Source organism: Papio anubis, chromosome 19, assembly GCF_008728515.1.
Source record: "Papio anubis isolate 15944 chromosome 19, Panubis1.0, whole genome shotgun sequence".
Classification (NCBI taxonomy): Eukaryota; Metazoa; Chordata; class Mammalia; order Primates; family Cercopithecidae; genus Papio; species Papio anubis.
The window spans coordinates 38,136,499-38,153,853 of record NC_044994.1 but is presented as its reverse complement, the minus strand read 5'-3'; the positions used below and the strand labels follow the sequence as shown (position 1 = coordinate 38,153,853).

The following is a 17,355-nucleotide window of genomic DNA, read 5'->3' as shown; positions in this document are numbered from 1 at the left end:
GAAAAAATAGAAAAGTGAAGGCAACGTTAATAAGTCTCCACTATGACATAACCAGCATCACACATACACACAAATCCTGCATATATCACAACAATCTCAGTATAGTAATTATGTGCAGAAAAAAAAAAGCCCATCGGGGTAAGCATAGAAAGCATTTTTTCATCATCTCCCTTTTAGTCCAAATGAAGAAGTAGAGTTCCCAATGGCATGAAACTAGATGTTGGCAGAGGAAAAAGTGAGTCCTTGTCCTGTCCTGGTGTAAGACTTCTGATTCTGGACAATTCTCAGTAGGACTGGCAATCGCTGTACTAGGCCTCCTTGTGATTTTTTTTTTTTTTTTAAGTTCTGGGATACATGTGCAGGACGTGCAGATTTGTTACATAGGTAAACGTGTGCCATGGTGGTTTCCTGCACCTATCATCCCATCACCTAGGTATTAAGCTCCGCATGTATTAGCTGTTTATCTTGATGCTCTCCCTCCCCCAGTTATTAGGATTTTTAAACAGTTTGCTCTAATTCACTGACAGGATTCTTTTAGAATGAATCTAAAAAAGCTGGGAATCTTTAACCTGAGTGCAGATCGGATCACCTGGAACAGTGCAGGTGTTTGTTAAAAATAAAGATTGCCCCAAATTTTCTACTCAGAGGGTCTGAGGTGGGGCTAGCGACCTGCAGATTAAAGGGCTCTGTGGGAGACGCCCTGCTGGTGGCCAGTCCCGGGGTTTAGCTGTTCACTGTTGCTACTCGTGCTAAACCGCGGTCTAACACTACCGACACTATTAAAGGCCCTGGTCCTCAAGACTGCCGGGCCCCAGACGGGGTGAGGCCCTCATCATCTAGCACCGGATGGGGCCTGGGAACTGCTGCTTAGCAGGTTCCGCTACCCACGTGGTCACCTGGGGCAACCACAAGGTCGACCCAAAAGACAAAAATAAATGTATAACGAATGCCAGAACAAAGCTGGAATATATCTAATCATTCATTTTGAGGTTTAAACTTAAAAATGTTACTTAAAAAATAAGTAACCTGCCAAAAAATGCAGAGTGGCCCCGGGGGGCGGGGGAGAGCGGTGGTGAACGCGAGGGGCAGTACTTCCGGGTCAGGTGGGCCGGCTGTCTTGACCTTCTTTGCGGCTCGGCCATTTTGTCCCAGTCAGTCCGGAGGCTGCGGCTGCAGAGGTAACGCCTGCGGAGAAACTGCAAAGATGCTGTCCGTACGCGTTGCTGCGGCCGTGGTCCGCGCCCTCCCTCGGCGGGCCGGACTGGTGAGCACCGAGGGCCGGCATGGTGGAGGCGGCCGGGCGGGGCTGCAGGGTGGTGGTGCGCCGGCTCGGGCGCTCTTTCTGCAGGAGGGCGAGGGGCTGTGGCGGATGCCGCCATCTTGCACCCGTGGCTTTGGGGCTGTGCAGAGCGGGCAACAGAGGTCCCCTTTTGCTCGCTGCCTGCGCAGAGTGAGGCAGAATGGTACAGGGCAGACAGTGAACTCGACGGTGTCCAGATAGAAGGCCTCAAGATTCCTGTCTTCGACTGAGAGCGGCCCGAGAAGTAGGGTCTTGGGTGAAGGTCAGGGCTTGGGCGCTAGCTCTCCGAGGCCTTTTCCGAATCGGTGAGGTTCCTCGGCGGATTCTTAGGGTCGCGTCCTGCTGAAGGTCAGGAAACTGCTGTCAGCTCTTGCTGAAGCTAGTCATGGAAGTCTGACATTGTGTGAAGGTCAGCAGCATTTCACCTCTGCGTGGAGCTCAGTTTAGAGGAAAGGAGTAAATGGAGGTGGTGTTTGGAATACTTAAGTAGGCTTTCTCTTAGTGCTGAATACGAAACGACCGTGAAAACATCGTGCAGGTGCAAAGAACCATTTCATGTGGCCAGCACTGTGGCAGCAGTGAAGCTGGTTTCTAAATTGTCTCTCCGGCAAGAGAGTGTGCTTTGTGGCACTTGAACGTGTTTAAATAATTTGTCCTAGAGTTTTCCACCTGGTTTTGAGTAATTTTTAGTGATTGAGAATTCAAGTAAAAGAGAACAAGGTTGGAAAATGGCTGTAAGAGTTAATGCCCTTGGTTGTTTCCCTTGAAATTAACATTTCAGTGTAAACGCATTGACGCTGACACTTTTTTTTTGTTTTAAAAGTAATCTGAATTTGAAAGTTGAAATAAACATGTTGGCTGTTTTGCTGCCTTAACAACTGCTGGTAGCATCATGGTTTTCTGTTAACAAAAAAGCATTTTTAACGGTTTTCATCTGGCTCCTATGGAAGGTGGTAGCTTCAGAATTGACAGTAACCAGTCGCAGCCTTAAAACTTGAAGGAAAGAAACAAAAGGAAGTTCCAGGTGGCTGCAGGATTTGTTGAGAGAGTAAAATAAGTCCACATCCCATAACTCTTAGTTTCTAATCTAACTCTAGCGTTTATTAGGTTTTTGTTTGCTTTTTTTTTTTTTTTTTTTTTTGAGACGGAGTGTCGCTCAGTCACCCAGGCTGCAGTGCAATGGCGTGATCTTGGCTCACTGCAACCCGCGCCTCCCGGGTTCAGGCGATTCTCTCGCCTCAGCCTCCCGAGTAGCTGGAATTGCAGGCACCCACCGTCATGCCCTGCTACTTTTTGTATTTTTTCGTAGAGACGGGGTTTCACCATGTTGGCCAGGCTGGTCTCGAACTCCTTACCTCAGGTGATCCGCCTGCCTCGGCCTTCTAAAGTGCTGGGATTACAGGCGTGAGCCATCGTGCCTGGTCGCTTGTTGTTGAGTTTTTTGTTTTTTTTTTTAAGTAAAATTGGAAATACATTGACATCTTAAGTCAAAATAATAAAAATTGGGTACCTTTAAAGGGAAAGACACTTAGGTTTTGTTAACAGTTGCTTTTTTTTTTGAGACGGAGTTTTCCTCTTGTGGCCCAGGCTGGGACATCTCGCGATCTCGGCTCACTGCAACCTCCGCCTCTTAGGTTCAAGCGATTCTCCTGCCTCAGCCTCCCGAGTGGCTGGGATTGCAGGCATGTGTCACCACGCCCACCTAATTTTGTATTTCTAGTAGAGACGGAATTTCTCCATGTTGGTCAGGCTGGTCTCGAACTCCCAACCTTAGGTGATCCACTCGCCTTGGTGGCCTCCCAAAGTGCTGGGATTACAGGCGTGAGCCACCGCGCCCTGCCAACAGTTGCTTTTTAAAATACTGCAAGGCCAGGCGCGGTGGCTCAGGCCTGTAATTCCAGCACTTTGGTAGGCCAAGGTGGGTGGATCACCTGAGGTCAGGAGTTTGAGATCAGCCTGGCCAACCTGGCGAAACCCTGTCTCTACTAAAAATACAAAAATTAACGGGGCGTGGTGGTGGTCACTGGTAGTCCCAGCTACTCAGGAGGCTTGAGGCACGAGAATCACTTGAACCTGGGAGGTGGAGGTTGCAGTGAGCAGAGATCTTGCCACTGCACTCCAGCTTGAGTGACAGAGTGAGACTCCGTCTGGGGGGGAAAAAGATTATGTGTATGTGTATATATGTGTGTGCGTGTGTGTGTATTTATATATATAATATATATATTTGTGTATATATATGTATTTTTATATATTTATGTATACTATGTATATTTATGTATTTTATATCTATATATTTTATATATTTATGCATTTTTATATATATTTATACTATATATATATGTATTTTAAATCTATATATTATATATTTATATATTTTATATATATATATTTATTGTACAGTCTGGGCAACACAGTGAAATCCTGTCTCTACAAAAAAAAATAAATAGAAAAATTAGCCTGGCCAGGTGGTGTACTCCTGTGGTCCCACCTACTGGGAAGGCTGAGGTGGGATCACTTGAGCCCAGGAAGTCAAGGCTGTAGTGAGCCGTGATTGCACCATTGCACTCCAGCCTGGGTGACAGAGTGAGACCCTGTCCCAAAAAATAAAAATAAGTCGGGGGTGGCTCACGCCTGTAATCCCAGCACTTTGGGAGGCTGAGGCGGGTGGATCACTGGAGGTCAGGAGTTGGAGACCAGCCTGGCCAGCATGGTGAAACCCCATCTCTACCAAAAATATAAAAAGTTGAACGGGTGGTGGTGGCGCACCCCTGTAATCCCAGATGCTCGGGAGGCTGAGGCAGGAGAATTGCTTGAGCCCAGGAGGTGGAGGATGCAGTGAGTCGTCTCAAAAAAGTAGTGATAAAATACAGACTGCATTTTAAAAATATGTGAGTGTTTACTGTGTACTAGGAGCTGTATAAAAGGTTTTCACATATATCAAAAGGTACTTTATTTCATTTAACATTTTAAACAAAATGCTTTATATATAATAAGTATTTTCACCAGTACTTTGATCATACTAAGCTGGCATTTGTTTAAGCTTGTCAGTTTTATAAAGGCTCTGTTAAAATTCAAATTTTTAAGAATACTTTTGCACTAGGTCTCCAGAAATGCTTTGGGTTCATCTTTCATTGCTGCAAGGAACCTCCATGCCTCTAACACTCATCTTCAGAAGACTGGTAAGTCACTATTTCTCAGTCTACACTGCACTTACTAGATGAAGATACAAATTATCACACTAGATGAAGATCAAAATTACATACATCATGTGAGGGGGGGTTGTTTGTGTTTTTGTTGGTGTTTTTTTTGAGATGGAGTCTTGCTCTGTCGCCCAGGCTGGAGTGCAGTGGCTGGATCTCAGCTCACTGCAAGCTCCGCCTCCTGGGTTTACGCCATTCTCCTGCCTCAGCCTCCCGAGTAGCTGGGACTACAGGCGCCCGCCACCTCGCCCGGCTAGTTTTTTGTATTTTTTAGTAGAGGCGGGGTTTCACCGTGTTAGCCAGGATGGTCTCGATCTCCTGACCTCGTGATCCGCCCGTCTCGGCCTCCCAAAGTGCTGGGATTACAGGCTTGAGCCACCGCGCCCGGCCTATCATGTAACTGTTGTGGGTTGTTTTTCATTTGTTAGTTTTTTCTTTAGTTTGTATACACTCTCAGGTTCTTAAACCATTATGTGCCATTTAGCCCTGTTGTGGTTCTCTTGTTATAATCAAATGAACTACAGTTACATGTTTTTCTTTTGATGTTAGTACAGCTTCTTTGTTCTGATAATGGCCCTTGGGTAGAAACGGAAGGACCATATACTAGGTAATGGAATCTTTCTGACCTGTGAAAGACTTCTTTTTTCCTCTTTGAAAAAGCGTTAGAAAACATGTAAGTTCTTTTTTTGTTGTTATTATTTTTTTTTATTATACTTTAAGTTCTAGGGTACATGTGCATAATGTGCAGGTTTATTACATATGTATACTTGTGCCAGAAAACATGTAAGTTCTTAATGATAGGTTTTATTTTTCAAAGGCAGTAGCTGCTAGGTATTTGGCAATCTGTGAACTTGCACATTACAGATGTGGTAGGGAAATGGGGAGGTGAGCATAGGAAGACATTATAGGTTGGGGAATTTCTTTGGAGATGAGGATATGGACTTTCAAAATAAAGGTTAAATATGTATGTGTGAGTGTGTGTATGTATACGTGTATGTGTACACACACCCCCACACACTCAGCATATATATGTTTTTCTTTTTTTTTTTTTTTTTTGAGATGGAGTTTTGCTCTTGTTGTCCAGGCTGGAGTGCATTGGCACTATCTGGGCTCACTGTAACCTCTGCCTCCCAGGTTGGAGTGATTCTCCTGCCTCAGCCTCCTGAGTAGCTGGGATTATAGGTGCCCGCCACCACACTCCGCTAATTTTTGTATTTTTGGTAGAGACGGAGTTTCACCATGTTGGCCAGGCTGGTCTCGAACTCCTGACTTCAGGTGATCCGCCTGCCTTGGCCTTCCAAAGTGGTGTGATTACAGGTGTGAGGCACCGTGCCTGGCCTTTTTTTTTTTTTTTTTGAGACTCTGTTGCCCAGGCTGGAGTGCAGTTGTGGGATCTTGGCTCACTGCAACCTCCACCTCCCTGGTTCAAGTGATTCTCCTGCTTCAGCCTCCCTAGTGGCGGGGATTACAGGCGCGCACTAGCACACCCGGCTAATTTTTGTATTTTTAGTAGAGAGTTTCACCATGTTGGCCTGGCTGGTCTCAAAGCCCTGACCTCAGGTGATCTGCCCACCTTGGCCTCCCAAAGTGCTGGGATATTTTTGTTTGTTTGTTTTGTTTTGAGACAGAGTTTTGCTCTGTTACCCAGACTGGAGTGCAGTGGCGTAGTCTTGGTTCACTGGAACCGCCGCCTCCTGAGTTCAAGTGATTCTCTCCTGCCTCAGCCTCGCGAGTAGCTGGTATTAACAAGCATGCACCACCACAGCTGGCTAATTTTTTTTTTTTTTTTAAGTAGAGATGGAATTTCGGTATGTTGGCCAGGCTGGTCTGGAACTCTTGGCCTCAAGTGGTCCGCCTGCCTCCCAAAGCGCTGGTATTACTGGCGTGAGCAACTGCACCTGACCCCTATATGCTAAGATGAAGAATACCACCTATACTACCCTGTGTGCCTTGAAAGAGAAAGACACACTTTGTTAAAGTGTTAAAGACACACAGTTGGTTTTTATTTTTTATTTTTGTTTTTTTGAGATTGACCAGGTGATCCGCCCGCCTCGGCCTCCCAAAGTGCTGGGATTACAGGTGTGAGCCACCGCGCCTGGCCCAGATAATTTTTGTAATTGAATTGAATTGAATTGTCTTCCATAGGGACTGCTGAGATGTCCTCTATTCTTGAAGAGCGTATTCTTGGAGCTGATATCTCTGTTGACCTTGAAGAAACTGGGCGTGTCTTAAGTATTGGTGATGGTATTGCCCGCGTACATGGGCTGAGGAATGTTCAGGCAGAAGAAATGGTAGAGTTTTCTTCAGGCTTAAAGGTAAATTATAAAATAAGATTTTGGTATCTAAGTCTCCTCAGTTATTCATTTAGTGAATCAGAGATTGTGTCAGATTTTTTAAAAACTTTGTCTCAATGTGCCTCAGATTTTTTTTCTTGTTATTATCATATATCGTAAAGAGAATAAACTTAAGGGTTTGAATTTGCCAGGTTGTTTTTTTACTCTAGGGACTGATTTATACATAACTTATAGCCACTGGCTCCAAAATATAAAATTGAGTAAACTTTAACTGCAAATCCAAGAAGTTCAAGTCTGTTCTTTCTTGCTGTTAAGATTATTTTATACAAAAGCAAAGCATTTGATAACTTCAACAGAATTTTTCTGGTGGAAAGTTGGAAGTCCGTGACTTTGTATTTCTAGTGAGTAGACCTATTGTTCAAAGGCGAGTTTTGGTGTAGCTATCAGAAGCTCTCTAATGATGTAAGTCTACTTTCTGTTGGGTTGAGTCTCATCTGTCAGTGGTATGAGACATAAGTTGTAGGAGTTAGGGAAAGCAGAGGATGACATCTGGATAAACTAGAGAGTAGAACTGTCTAGTAGACACACAGATATGGGAAAAGATAGTCTTGATACTCTTGCTAATGTCTACTATGGAAAAAGAGCCACTTGATGTGGAAGACTTAATTACAGAGCCCAAAGTTATCATGAGCTGTAAGACATTGGCCAGTTTAACATCTTCAGTATACAGTATTTATCTTTGAAAGGTGAAGTCGAAACAAATTAATTCCGAGTTCCCCTTTTAGCTTTTAAAATCCAAGTGTCGGCCGGGCGCGGTGGCTCAAGCCTGTAATCCCAGCACTTTGGGAGGCGGAGACGGGCGGATCACGAGGTCAGGAGATCAAGACCATCCTGGCTAACACGGTGAAACCCCGTCTCTACTAAAAAATACAAAAAACTAGCCGGGCGAGGTGGCGGGCGCCTGTAGTCCCAGCTACTCGGGAGGCTGAGGCAGGAGAATGGCGGGAACCCGGGAGGCGGAGCTTGTAGTGAGCTGAGATCCGGCCACTGCACTCCAGCCTGGGCGACAGAGCGAGACTCCGTCTCAAAAAAAAAAAAAAAAAAAAAAATCCAAGTGTTTAGAACAATACTGTCCAATAGTATTGGACATACATAGTATTCTGCAGTGATGAGAATACATCTGTTTAATATGGTACCTACTATCACTATTAATCATGTAAAATATGTCTAGTGTGACAGGAATTGAATTTTTCATCTTTTAAATTTGACAAATTTAAATAGCCACATGTGGTTAGTGGATGCTGTATTGAACATCAGAGATGTAGATTACAGTTTTTGGACCTGTAATGATATTCCATGATACTCCAAGTACTTCTCCAGAGTTTTCATTACTGACCAGACTATTCCTGGAATAGCCTTTTTGCTTCAGACATGATTTAAGGATCTAAAATATAGTTATAATGATGAGAGGTGATTTGGTGCTGTTAGGTTATGAAAAATTTGTATTTGATTGGTTTCAGTTAGGTAGCTTTTAATTTCACTTTCTACTAACCCAAAGAGTACAGGTTTTGATTAGTTAATTTTTGAAACTGTTTATGGAGCTTCTCACACATAAAAAAGATGATAATCACATTTGTCTTAAGATTTCCATCACTTTATTTCATACTGATCACCCAGCCCAAGAGTCATTGCCAGAGAAAATGCAGTGGAAAAAGCTTATTAACCTGTCCAATTTCTTTGCTTCTGTAGCAGTTATTTGAGGATATGATAGCATATTAGGCTTATCAATGTGCTGTCCTAAGATTATTCAAGGGAATATGTTGCTATTTTAAAAGTCTTAATCAGAGAGGGTTATTTAGTTGGAAAAGTACTAAAGAATAAACCAGGTGAAAAGGACAATACTGCTTCCCCCCCCAGCTATTTTCTTGGGTAGTATTGGTGTATGAGGAGGAGTGCCCATTCAGCTTCGTTGATGTTCAGTTGTGTCTTTTGTGCAGGGTATGTCCTTGAACTTGGAACCTGACAATGTTGGTGTTGTCGTGTTTGGAAATGATAAACTGATTAAGGAAGGAGATATAGTGAAGAGGACAGGAGCCATTGTGGACGTTCCAGTTGGTGAGGAGCTGTTGGGTCGTGTAGTTGATGCTCTTGGTAATGCTATTGATGGAAAGGTAGGTTTAATGTTGATTAGATATAGTTGCAGCTTTTAACAAACATCAGAACTGATTATGCTTAGGGTTTTTCTTTTCATTTTTTTAACAGGGTCCAATTGGTTCCAAGACCCGTAGGCGAGTTGGTCTGAAAGCCCCCGGTATCATTCCTCGAATTTCAGTGCGGGAACCAATGCAGACTGGCATTAAGGCTGTGGATAGCTTGGTGCCAATTGGTCGTGGTCAGCGTGAGCTGATTATTGGTGACCGACAGACTGGGTAAAGACTCAAAAGCATATTAAAAGTGCTAACTAAAATTTGCTCAATGGAAGGATTACATTTTAGTCTTGGAATGGTAAATGGTAATGGGGACATTAGAATGTAATATGAGGATTAATAGTAGTAAAATTTTACCTTTTAAGTTTAGGAAGATTTATGTTTACTTTATCTTTTTAAAGGAAAACCTCAATTGCTATTGACACAATCATTAACCAGAAACGTTTCAATGATGGATCTGATGAAAAGAAGAAGCTGTACTGTATCTATGTTGCTATTGGTCAAAAGAGATCCACTGTTGCCCAGTTGGTGAAGAGACTTACAGATGCAGGTAGTAAAAGAAATTTAGTCCCGTTGCTATTATCTCAAGTCCTATTACTGCTAATTGTAGAATAGCTTCTCCTTAATGAAGACATATTTTAATTATTCCCTAATGAGCTGAACTTTTAAATACAAATCAGTAAGTAAAATAATATAAAACACTAATACATTTAAAGGTTTTGTTGGTTTCTTTAAAGTGGAAGCTGTTTGATTCTAATTAACTCTTTTTTGTTTGTTTGTTTGAGACAGAGTTTCACTCTTGTTGCCCAGACTGGAGTGCGATGGCACGATCTCAGGTCACCGCAACCTCTGCCTCCCGGGTTCAAGTGATTCTCCTGTCTCAGCCTCCCGAGTAGCTGGGATTACAGGCGCATGCCACCACGCCCGGCTAACTTTTGTAATTTTAGTGGAGACGGAGTTTCCTCATATTGGTCAGGCTGGTCTCGAACTCTTGACCTCAGATGATCACCCACCTTGGCCTCCCAAAGTGCTGGGATTACAAGCGTGAGCCACCGCGCCCAGCCTGATTAACTCTTAATAGTAAATACTTCTGGCACTTGGGTAATTTTTATAGTAGCCTCCAATTTAAAATCACAATATTGATAACATTGTAAAACATAAAATGTATTTTCTCCGCAGATGCCATGAAGTACACCATTGTGGTGTCAGCTACAGCCTCGGATGCTGCCCCACTTCAGTACCTGGCTCCTTACTCTGGCTGTTCCATGGGAGAGTATTTTAGAGACAATGGCAAACATGCTTTGATCATCTATGACGACTTATCCAAACAGGTCAAAGGAAATATATTTTTAGAATCTACTTATTTGTACTGCAGTGAAAGTTCACATATGCAACTTCTATTTAATAGGTCAACTTCACAAACCTATTTTGTACCATAGGCTGTTGCTTACCGTCAGATGTCTCTGTTGCTGCGCCGTCCTCCTGGTCGTGAGGCCTATCCTGGTGATGTGTTCTACCTACACTCCCGGTTGCTGGAGAGAGCAGCCAAAATGAACGATGCTTTTGGTGGTGGCTCCTTGACTGCTTTGCCAGTCATAGAAACACAGGCTGGTGATGTGTCTGCTTACATTCCAACGAATGTCATTTCCATCACTGACGGACAGGTATTATATTATGATTAAAATAAATGTAAAAAAAGATTTGGATAATTCTAAGGCATTGGTTTAGACTAATGGTATATTAACTGATTTGCTAAATGCATTTTACTTTTTATTGTGGAACATTTCAAATACATAGAAAAGTTAGCAGAATGGCATGGTGAAACCCAACGTATCTGTCACCCAGTTATTTCATAGAGTAGTGTGTTTCATTCTTGTTTCATTTTTAACCACTACTGTTCTCCCTATTAGATAATTTTGAATCAAATAGAAATTATATCTCTTCATTTGTATATATTTCAGTATAAAGATGTTGACTATTATGTTTTTTTCTCATCTCATGCACGTCTCCTAATTGCAGCAATAAAACATGCAGGTCTGTTCAGGTCATGAAAGATTGGGGGACTGACGCTTTGCATTGTTAGGTTTTGAGTTTCAGCTTTTTGGCATAATGACAGATTTGAAGATAGCTGATTTCTTTCTTTAAGCTTGCTAGCATGCGTATTTCTTTACCTTATAGATCTTCTTGGAAACAGAATTGTTCTACAAAGGTATCCGCCCTGCCATTAACGTTGGTCTGTCTGTGTCTCGTGTCGGATCTGCTGCCCAAACCAGGGCTATGAAGCAGGTAATTTTGCCTCACTTGGCAGGAAGGGGGCTATCATTAGATTAGCATCTTAAAGTGTTCATATATTAACTATATTTGTATAGTGCTCTGTGTCACTGAGTTACAGTACAGTAATTTCTGTATTTCAGGTGGCAGGTACCATGAAGCTGGAATTGGCTCAGTATCGTGAGGTTGCTGCTTTTGCCCAGTTTGGTTCTGACCTCGATGCTGCCACTCAACAGCTTTTGAGTCGTGGTGTGCGTCTAACTGAGTTGCTGAAGCAAGGACAGTATTGTGAGTTGTTGTTTTCTTCGTTTGGTCAGGTTCCTATTGTGTATCAAGGTCTTCCCAGGCCCACAGAGCTACATCACATATCACAGCCTGTACTATGTGGTGTTATCTGTTATCTTTCATCAAAGGCACTTTTACTTAAACTACATTTGTTCTTTGATTTTTGATTTTTTTTTTTTGAGGCGAAGTTTCATTCTTGTGGCCCAGGCTGGAATGCAATGGTGTGACCTTGGCTCACTGCAGCCTCCACCTCCCGGATTCATGTGATTCTCCTGCCTCAGCCTCCCAAGTAGCTCGGATTACAGGCATGAGCCACCACGCCTGGCTAATTTTTGCATTTTTAGTAGAGACGGGGTTTTACCATGTTGGCCAGGCTGGTCTTGAATTCCTGACCTCAGGCAATCTACCCTGTCTCAGCCTCCCAAAGTGCTGGGATTACAGGCGTGAGCCACCGTGCGCGGCCCTGTATTTTTTTTTTTTTTTTTTTTTGAGACGGAGTCTTGCTGTGTCGCCCAAGCTGGAGTACAGTGGCACGGTCTCTGCTCACTGCAAACTCCGCCTCCCGGGTTCATGCCATTCTCCTGCCTCAGCCTCCCGAGTAGCTGGGACTACAGGTGTCCACCACCATGCCCAGCTAATTTTTTGTATTTTTAGTAGAGTTGGGGTTTCACCATGTTAGCCAGGATGGTCTCAATCTCCTGACCTCGTGATCCGTCCGCCTCGGCCTCCCAAAGTGCTGGGATTACAGGCGTGAGCCACCGCGCCCAGCCTTGTTTTTTAAACAGAGACAGTGTCTTGCTGTGTCACCCAGGGTTGAGTGCATTGGTGCCATCATAGCTTACTGCAGCCTTGAACTCCTGGGCTCATGCAGTCCTGCAGCCTTAGCTTCCTGAGTAGCTAGGACTACAGGCATGCACTACCATGTCTGGCTAATTTTTTTTATATTTTGTTAGAGACAAGGTCTCACTATGTTGCCGAGGCTGGTCTTGAACTCCTGACCTCATGCCATCTTCCCACCTCCCAAAGTACTGGTATTACAGGTGTGAGCCACCATTCCCAGCCCCAAACTAACTCACTCACTCCCCCCCTCCCTCCCCACTCCCTCCCCACTCCCTCCCCCCTCCCTCACTCCCCCCTCACTCCCCTCTCCCTCACTCCCCCCTCACTCCCCCCCTCCCTCCCTCCCTTTTATACAGAGTCTCCCTTTGTCACCCAGGCTGGAGTATGTTTTTAGTAGAAATGGTAAAACCTCTACTGTTTTGGCCAGGCTGATCTCGAACCCCTGACCTTAAGTGATCCACCCACCTCAGATTCCCAAAGTGCTGTGATTACAGGTGTGTTACCGCACCGGGCCCAAACTACATTTCTTATTGTCATTTGAATGTAAATGATAGGGGCTTCACAACCAGGAAAACTGAAGTATAATGTCTGCCTTTCAGGAATTAAGGCCTGTTAGATTCCCCTCCCCCACTTGGCTATATGAATGTGTAATTTGGCAGATTTAAAAGAAAGTTAATATGTTTTTATTTTGTCAAGTGATTTCAGCAAAATATTTATACCCAAAACAGTATTAATACTGTCAGATTATAAACAGTGCTTATGGACTATACTGAAAGATTATACTTCAAGCCTTGAAAATATAAGAAATAACTGTTGGCCGGGCGCGGTGGCTCAAGCCTGTAATCCCAGCACTTTGGGAGGCCGAGACGGGCGGATCACGAGGTCAGCAGATCGAGACCATCCTGTCTAACCCGGTGAAACCCCGTCTCTACTAAAAAATACAAAAAACTAGCCGGGCAAGGTGGCGGGCGCCTGTAGTCCCAGCTACTCGGGAGGCTGAGGGAGGAGAATGGCGTAAACCCGGGAGACGGAGCTTGCAGTGAGCTGAGATCCGGCCACTGCATTCCAGCTTGGGCGACAGAGCGAGACTCCGTCTCAAAAAAAAAAAAAAAAAAAGAAATAACTGTTTTCTGTCGGGGGAGGGAGGAAGGATTATTAAGTGGAGCTCTCGGTCACTGAGATTGTGAAGAATAGATAATTTCCAGGGACATGTTAGGAATTGGAGAAAAAGTAAGTTTTCCTGACTTTGGTAACATGGCATTCATTTCTTTGAGCAACTCACTTGGCATTCTTTTTGTATCTTTCCAGCTCCCATGGCTATTGAAGAACAAGTGGCTGTTATCTATGCGGGTGTAAGGGGCTATCTTGATAAACTGGAGCCCAGCAAGATTACAAAGTTTGAGAATGCTTTCTTGTCTCATGTTATCAGCCAGCACCAAGCCCTGTTGGGTACTATCAGGTATGAATGCAATTGTTGGCCTGTTTTTGTAAAGTTATGTTTAAGATACAAAGTGAAAATTATTTTCAAATCTGTAGTTAGGCTAGTCATTAAAATTTTGTCCAGGTCAGAACTTATGACCTGCTTTTATTTCCAAATAGGGCTGATGGAAAGATCTCAGAAGAATCAGACGCAAAGCTGAAAGAGATTGTAACAAAGTTCTTGGCTGGATTTGAAGCTTAAACTCCTGTGGATTCACATCAAATACCAGTTCAATTTTGCCATTGTTCTAGTAAATTAGTTCCATTTGTAAAAGGGTTACTCTCATACTCCTTATGTACAGAAATCACGTGAAAAATAAAGGTTCCATAATGTGTAGTTGTTTCTGTCATTTGTTATTCTTTAAAACCAAGATCAAATTGAGAAATTGGTAAACATGCTTCTTGATATATTTTACTTGAATATTGGTACAGTCAACTGGGCTAGATAATTCAAGGCTGAGGTCTTTAAGTTTCTTTTTTCTTTTTTCTTTTTTTTGAAACAGAGTCTCTGTCACCAAGGCTGGAGTACAGTTGGCACCCTGTCGGCCCACTGCAACTTCCATCTCCTGGGTTCAAGCAGTTCTGCCTCAGCCTCCCAAGTAGCTGGGATTACAGGTGCCCGCCACCATGCCTGGCTAGTTTTTAAATATTTTTAGTAGAGACGGGGTTTCACCATGTTGGCCAGGCCAGTCTCGGACTCCTGACCTCAGGTGATCCACCTGCCTTGCCCTCCCACAGTGCTGGGATTACAAGTGTGAGCCACCACACCTAGCTGCTCTTTGTAAGTTTCTAGAATGCTTTGTGTTTAAGAAAAATTCCTAAACTTGATGTATGTGGCAGGCTGATAATACCGAAGAGCATAGCTGGTTTCTCTGCCCAGAGGATGTACCTGCATAAAGAGGCACTGTAGGCAGGAAAATAATACGACAGTTAAAATTCCCAGGGAAACGAAAAAATCTGCTGGGAACAAAAGCTGAGAAGATAGAATGCATAGGATTATGAAAACTTGGCAGTATCTCTTGTTTGTTTTGAGACAGGGTCTCCATCCCTCACCCAGGCTGTACAGTGGTGTGATCTCAGCTCACTGCAGCTTCTGCCACCTAGGTTCAATCGATTCTTCTACCTCAGCCTCCTGAGTAGCTGGGGTTACAGGCACATACCACCATACCCAGCCAATTTTTCTATTTTTTCTAGAGAGAGGGTCTTGCCATGTTGGCTGATGATGAACTCCTGGGCTCAAGTGATCCTCCTGCCTTGGTCTCCCAAAGTGCTGGGATTTACAGGTGTGAACTACCACGCCCGACCATCTTTTAATATTTTAACAGCTACTATATTTATTCTATTACTAACTTTTCATAACCTTTGCTCATCCTTACTGCGGTTTTTTTTTTTTTTTTAAACTGATTTATATATTTATGTTTTTGAGAGAGTCTAGCTCTGTTGCCTAGGCTGGAGAGCAGTGGTGCGATCTCAGCGGCGTGATCTCAGCTCACTGCAACTTCCACCTCCCGGATTCAAGTGATTCTCCTGCCTCAGCCTCTGGAGTCTCTGGGATTATAGGCGCATGCCAATACACCCAGCTAAATTTTTTTTTTTTTTTTTTTTTTGAGACGGAGTCTCGCTCTGTCGCCCAGGCTGGAGTGCAGTGGCCGGATCTCAGCTCACTGCAAGCTCCGCCTCCTGGGTTTATGACATTCTCCTGCCTCAGCCTCCCGAGTAGCTGGGACTACAGGCGCCCGCCACCTCGCCCGGCTAGTTTTTTGTATTTTTTAGTGGAGACGGGGTTTCACCATGTTAGCCCATGTTAGGATGGTCTCGATCTCCTGACCTCGTGATCCGCCTGTCTCTGCCTCCCAAAATGCTGGGATTACAGGCTTGAGCCACTGCGCCCGGCAATTTTTTGTATTTTTAGTAGAGACGGTTTCACCATGTTGGCCAGGCTGCTCTTGAGCTCCTGACTTTGTGATCTGCCCGCCTTGGCCTTCCAAAGTACTGGGATTACAGGTGTGAGCCATCACGCCCGGCCTACTGATTTATTTATTTATTTACTTTTAATTTTTCATAGCCTTTGCTCATTCTTACTGTGTTAACCTTTTTTTTTTTTTAATTTATTTTGAGATGGAGTCTCTCTCTGTCACCCAGGCTGGAGTGCAGTGGCCCGATCTCGGCTCACTGCAACCTCTGCCTCCCAGGTTCAAGCAATTCTCCTGCCTCAGCCTCCCGAGAAGCTGAAACTACAGGCACCCACCACCATGCACTGCTAATTTTTGTATTTTTAGTAGAGACAGGGTTTCACCATATTGGCCAGACGGATTTATAAAGGCTTTTATCTGTAGGGATCATGCATGGTCATGTTCTAAAATATTTTTCCTAGGGTTCCCTCTCCCTTGCCATTTAATTTTGTTGATGGAGATTTGCTATACCGAAACTTCATTTTTATCCATCACTTTGTCTCCAGTAAGTCAAAATATATTTACATATATGGGTTCCAATATCTTTGGTAGGAAAGGGAGAGCCCTTAAAGTACTCATAAGTCCTTTTCAGTACTTAGAGGAACACTGAACTCGATAGCAATTGGTCATTTCTGATCTTGACTCTTGCTTTCTAGCTGTCTACTCAAGAAATAACTTCTGGATCTGATTTGCCTTTTCTGGAATAAGGAAGTTACTTTTAGTTAGAAGGTTCTGCACATTTCGAGGTGTTTTTTGTTTTGTTTTGTTTTTCTGTTTGTTTTGGAGAGTTTCACTCTTGTTGCCCAGGCTGGAGTGCAGCGGCACGATCTCTACCCACCACAACCACCGCCTCCTGGGTTCAAGCGATTCTCCTGCCTCAGGCTCCCGAGTAGCTGGGATTACAGGCATGCGCCACCACGCCTGGCTAGTTTTGTATTTTTAGTAGAGATGGGGTTTCTCCATGTTGGTCAGGCTGGTCTCAAACTACCGACCTCAGGTGATCCACTGGCCTCCCAAAGTGCTGGGATTACAAGGGTGAGCCAGCGTGCCCGGCCTGTTAGAGCATTTTATACCTAGTGTCAGTGGTGATTACTATGGAGAAAAATACTTTTGAGTGGCTAATGGATTGGAATTAATTTATTACTGGGAATATGTATTGTTTGTTGACTGTCTCTCCTAGCCCACTCCTGGCACATAAATGCTCAATAAACTTCTCAAATGAAGATAACCATGTTTGTCTATTATAAATCAAATTCCAAATGTTAACTACTGGTCTGGTCTGATGTGATTTTTTTTTTTTTTTGAGACGGAGTTTCGCTTTTTGTCACCCAGGCTGGAGTGCAATGGCGTGATCTTGGCTCACTGCAGCCTTCTCCGCCTCCTGGGTTCAAGCGATTCTCCTACCTCAGCCTCCTGAGTAGCTGTGATTATAGGTGTGCACCACCATACCTGGCTTTTAAGTTTTGTATTTTTAGTAGAGATGTGCTCTCACCATGTTGGTCAGGGCTGGTTTCCAAACTCTCGACT

The 17,355-nt window shown here is 43.8% G+C and overlaps 1 protein-coding gene across 1 annotated transcript; it reads left to right on the top strand.

Annotated features, from left to right (window-relative positions):
• The first annotated feature begins 1,087 nt into the window (after positions 1-1,087).
• On the top strand, positions 1,088-14,213 carry ATP5F1A (ATP synthase F1 subunit alpha). The gene is made up of 12 exons (XM_031658810.1): positions 1,088-1,264; positions 4,401-4,479; positions 6,646-6,815; positions 8,792-8,965; positions 9,057-9,223; positions 9,403-9,551; positions 10,181-10,332; positions 10,441-10,665; positions 11,180-11,287; positions 11,416-11,560; positions 13,706-13,856; positions 13,997-14,213. Exons 1-12 carry the CDS (start codon positions 1,205-1,207, stop codon positions 14,076-14,078), a joined length of 1,662 nt encoding a protein of 553 aa, XP_031514670.1. The 5' UTR covers positions 1,088-1,204; the 3' UTR covers positions 14,079-14,213.
• Positions 14,214-17,355: the final 3,142 nt, after the last annotated feature.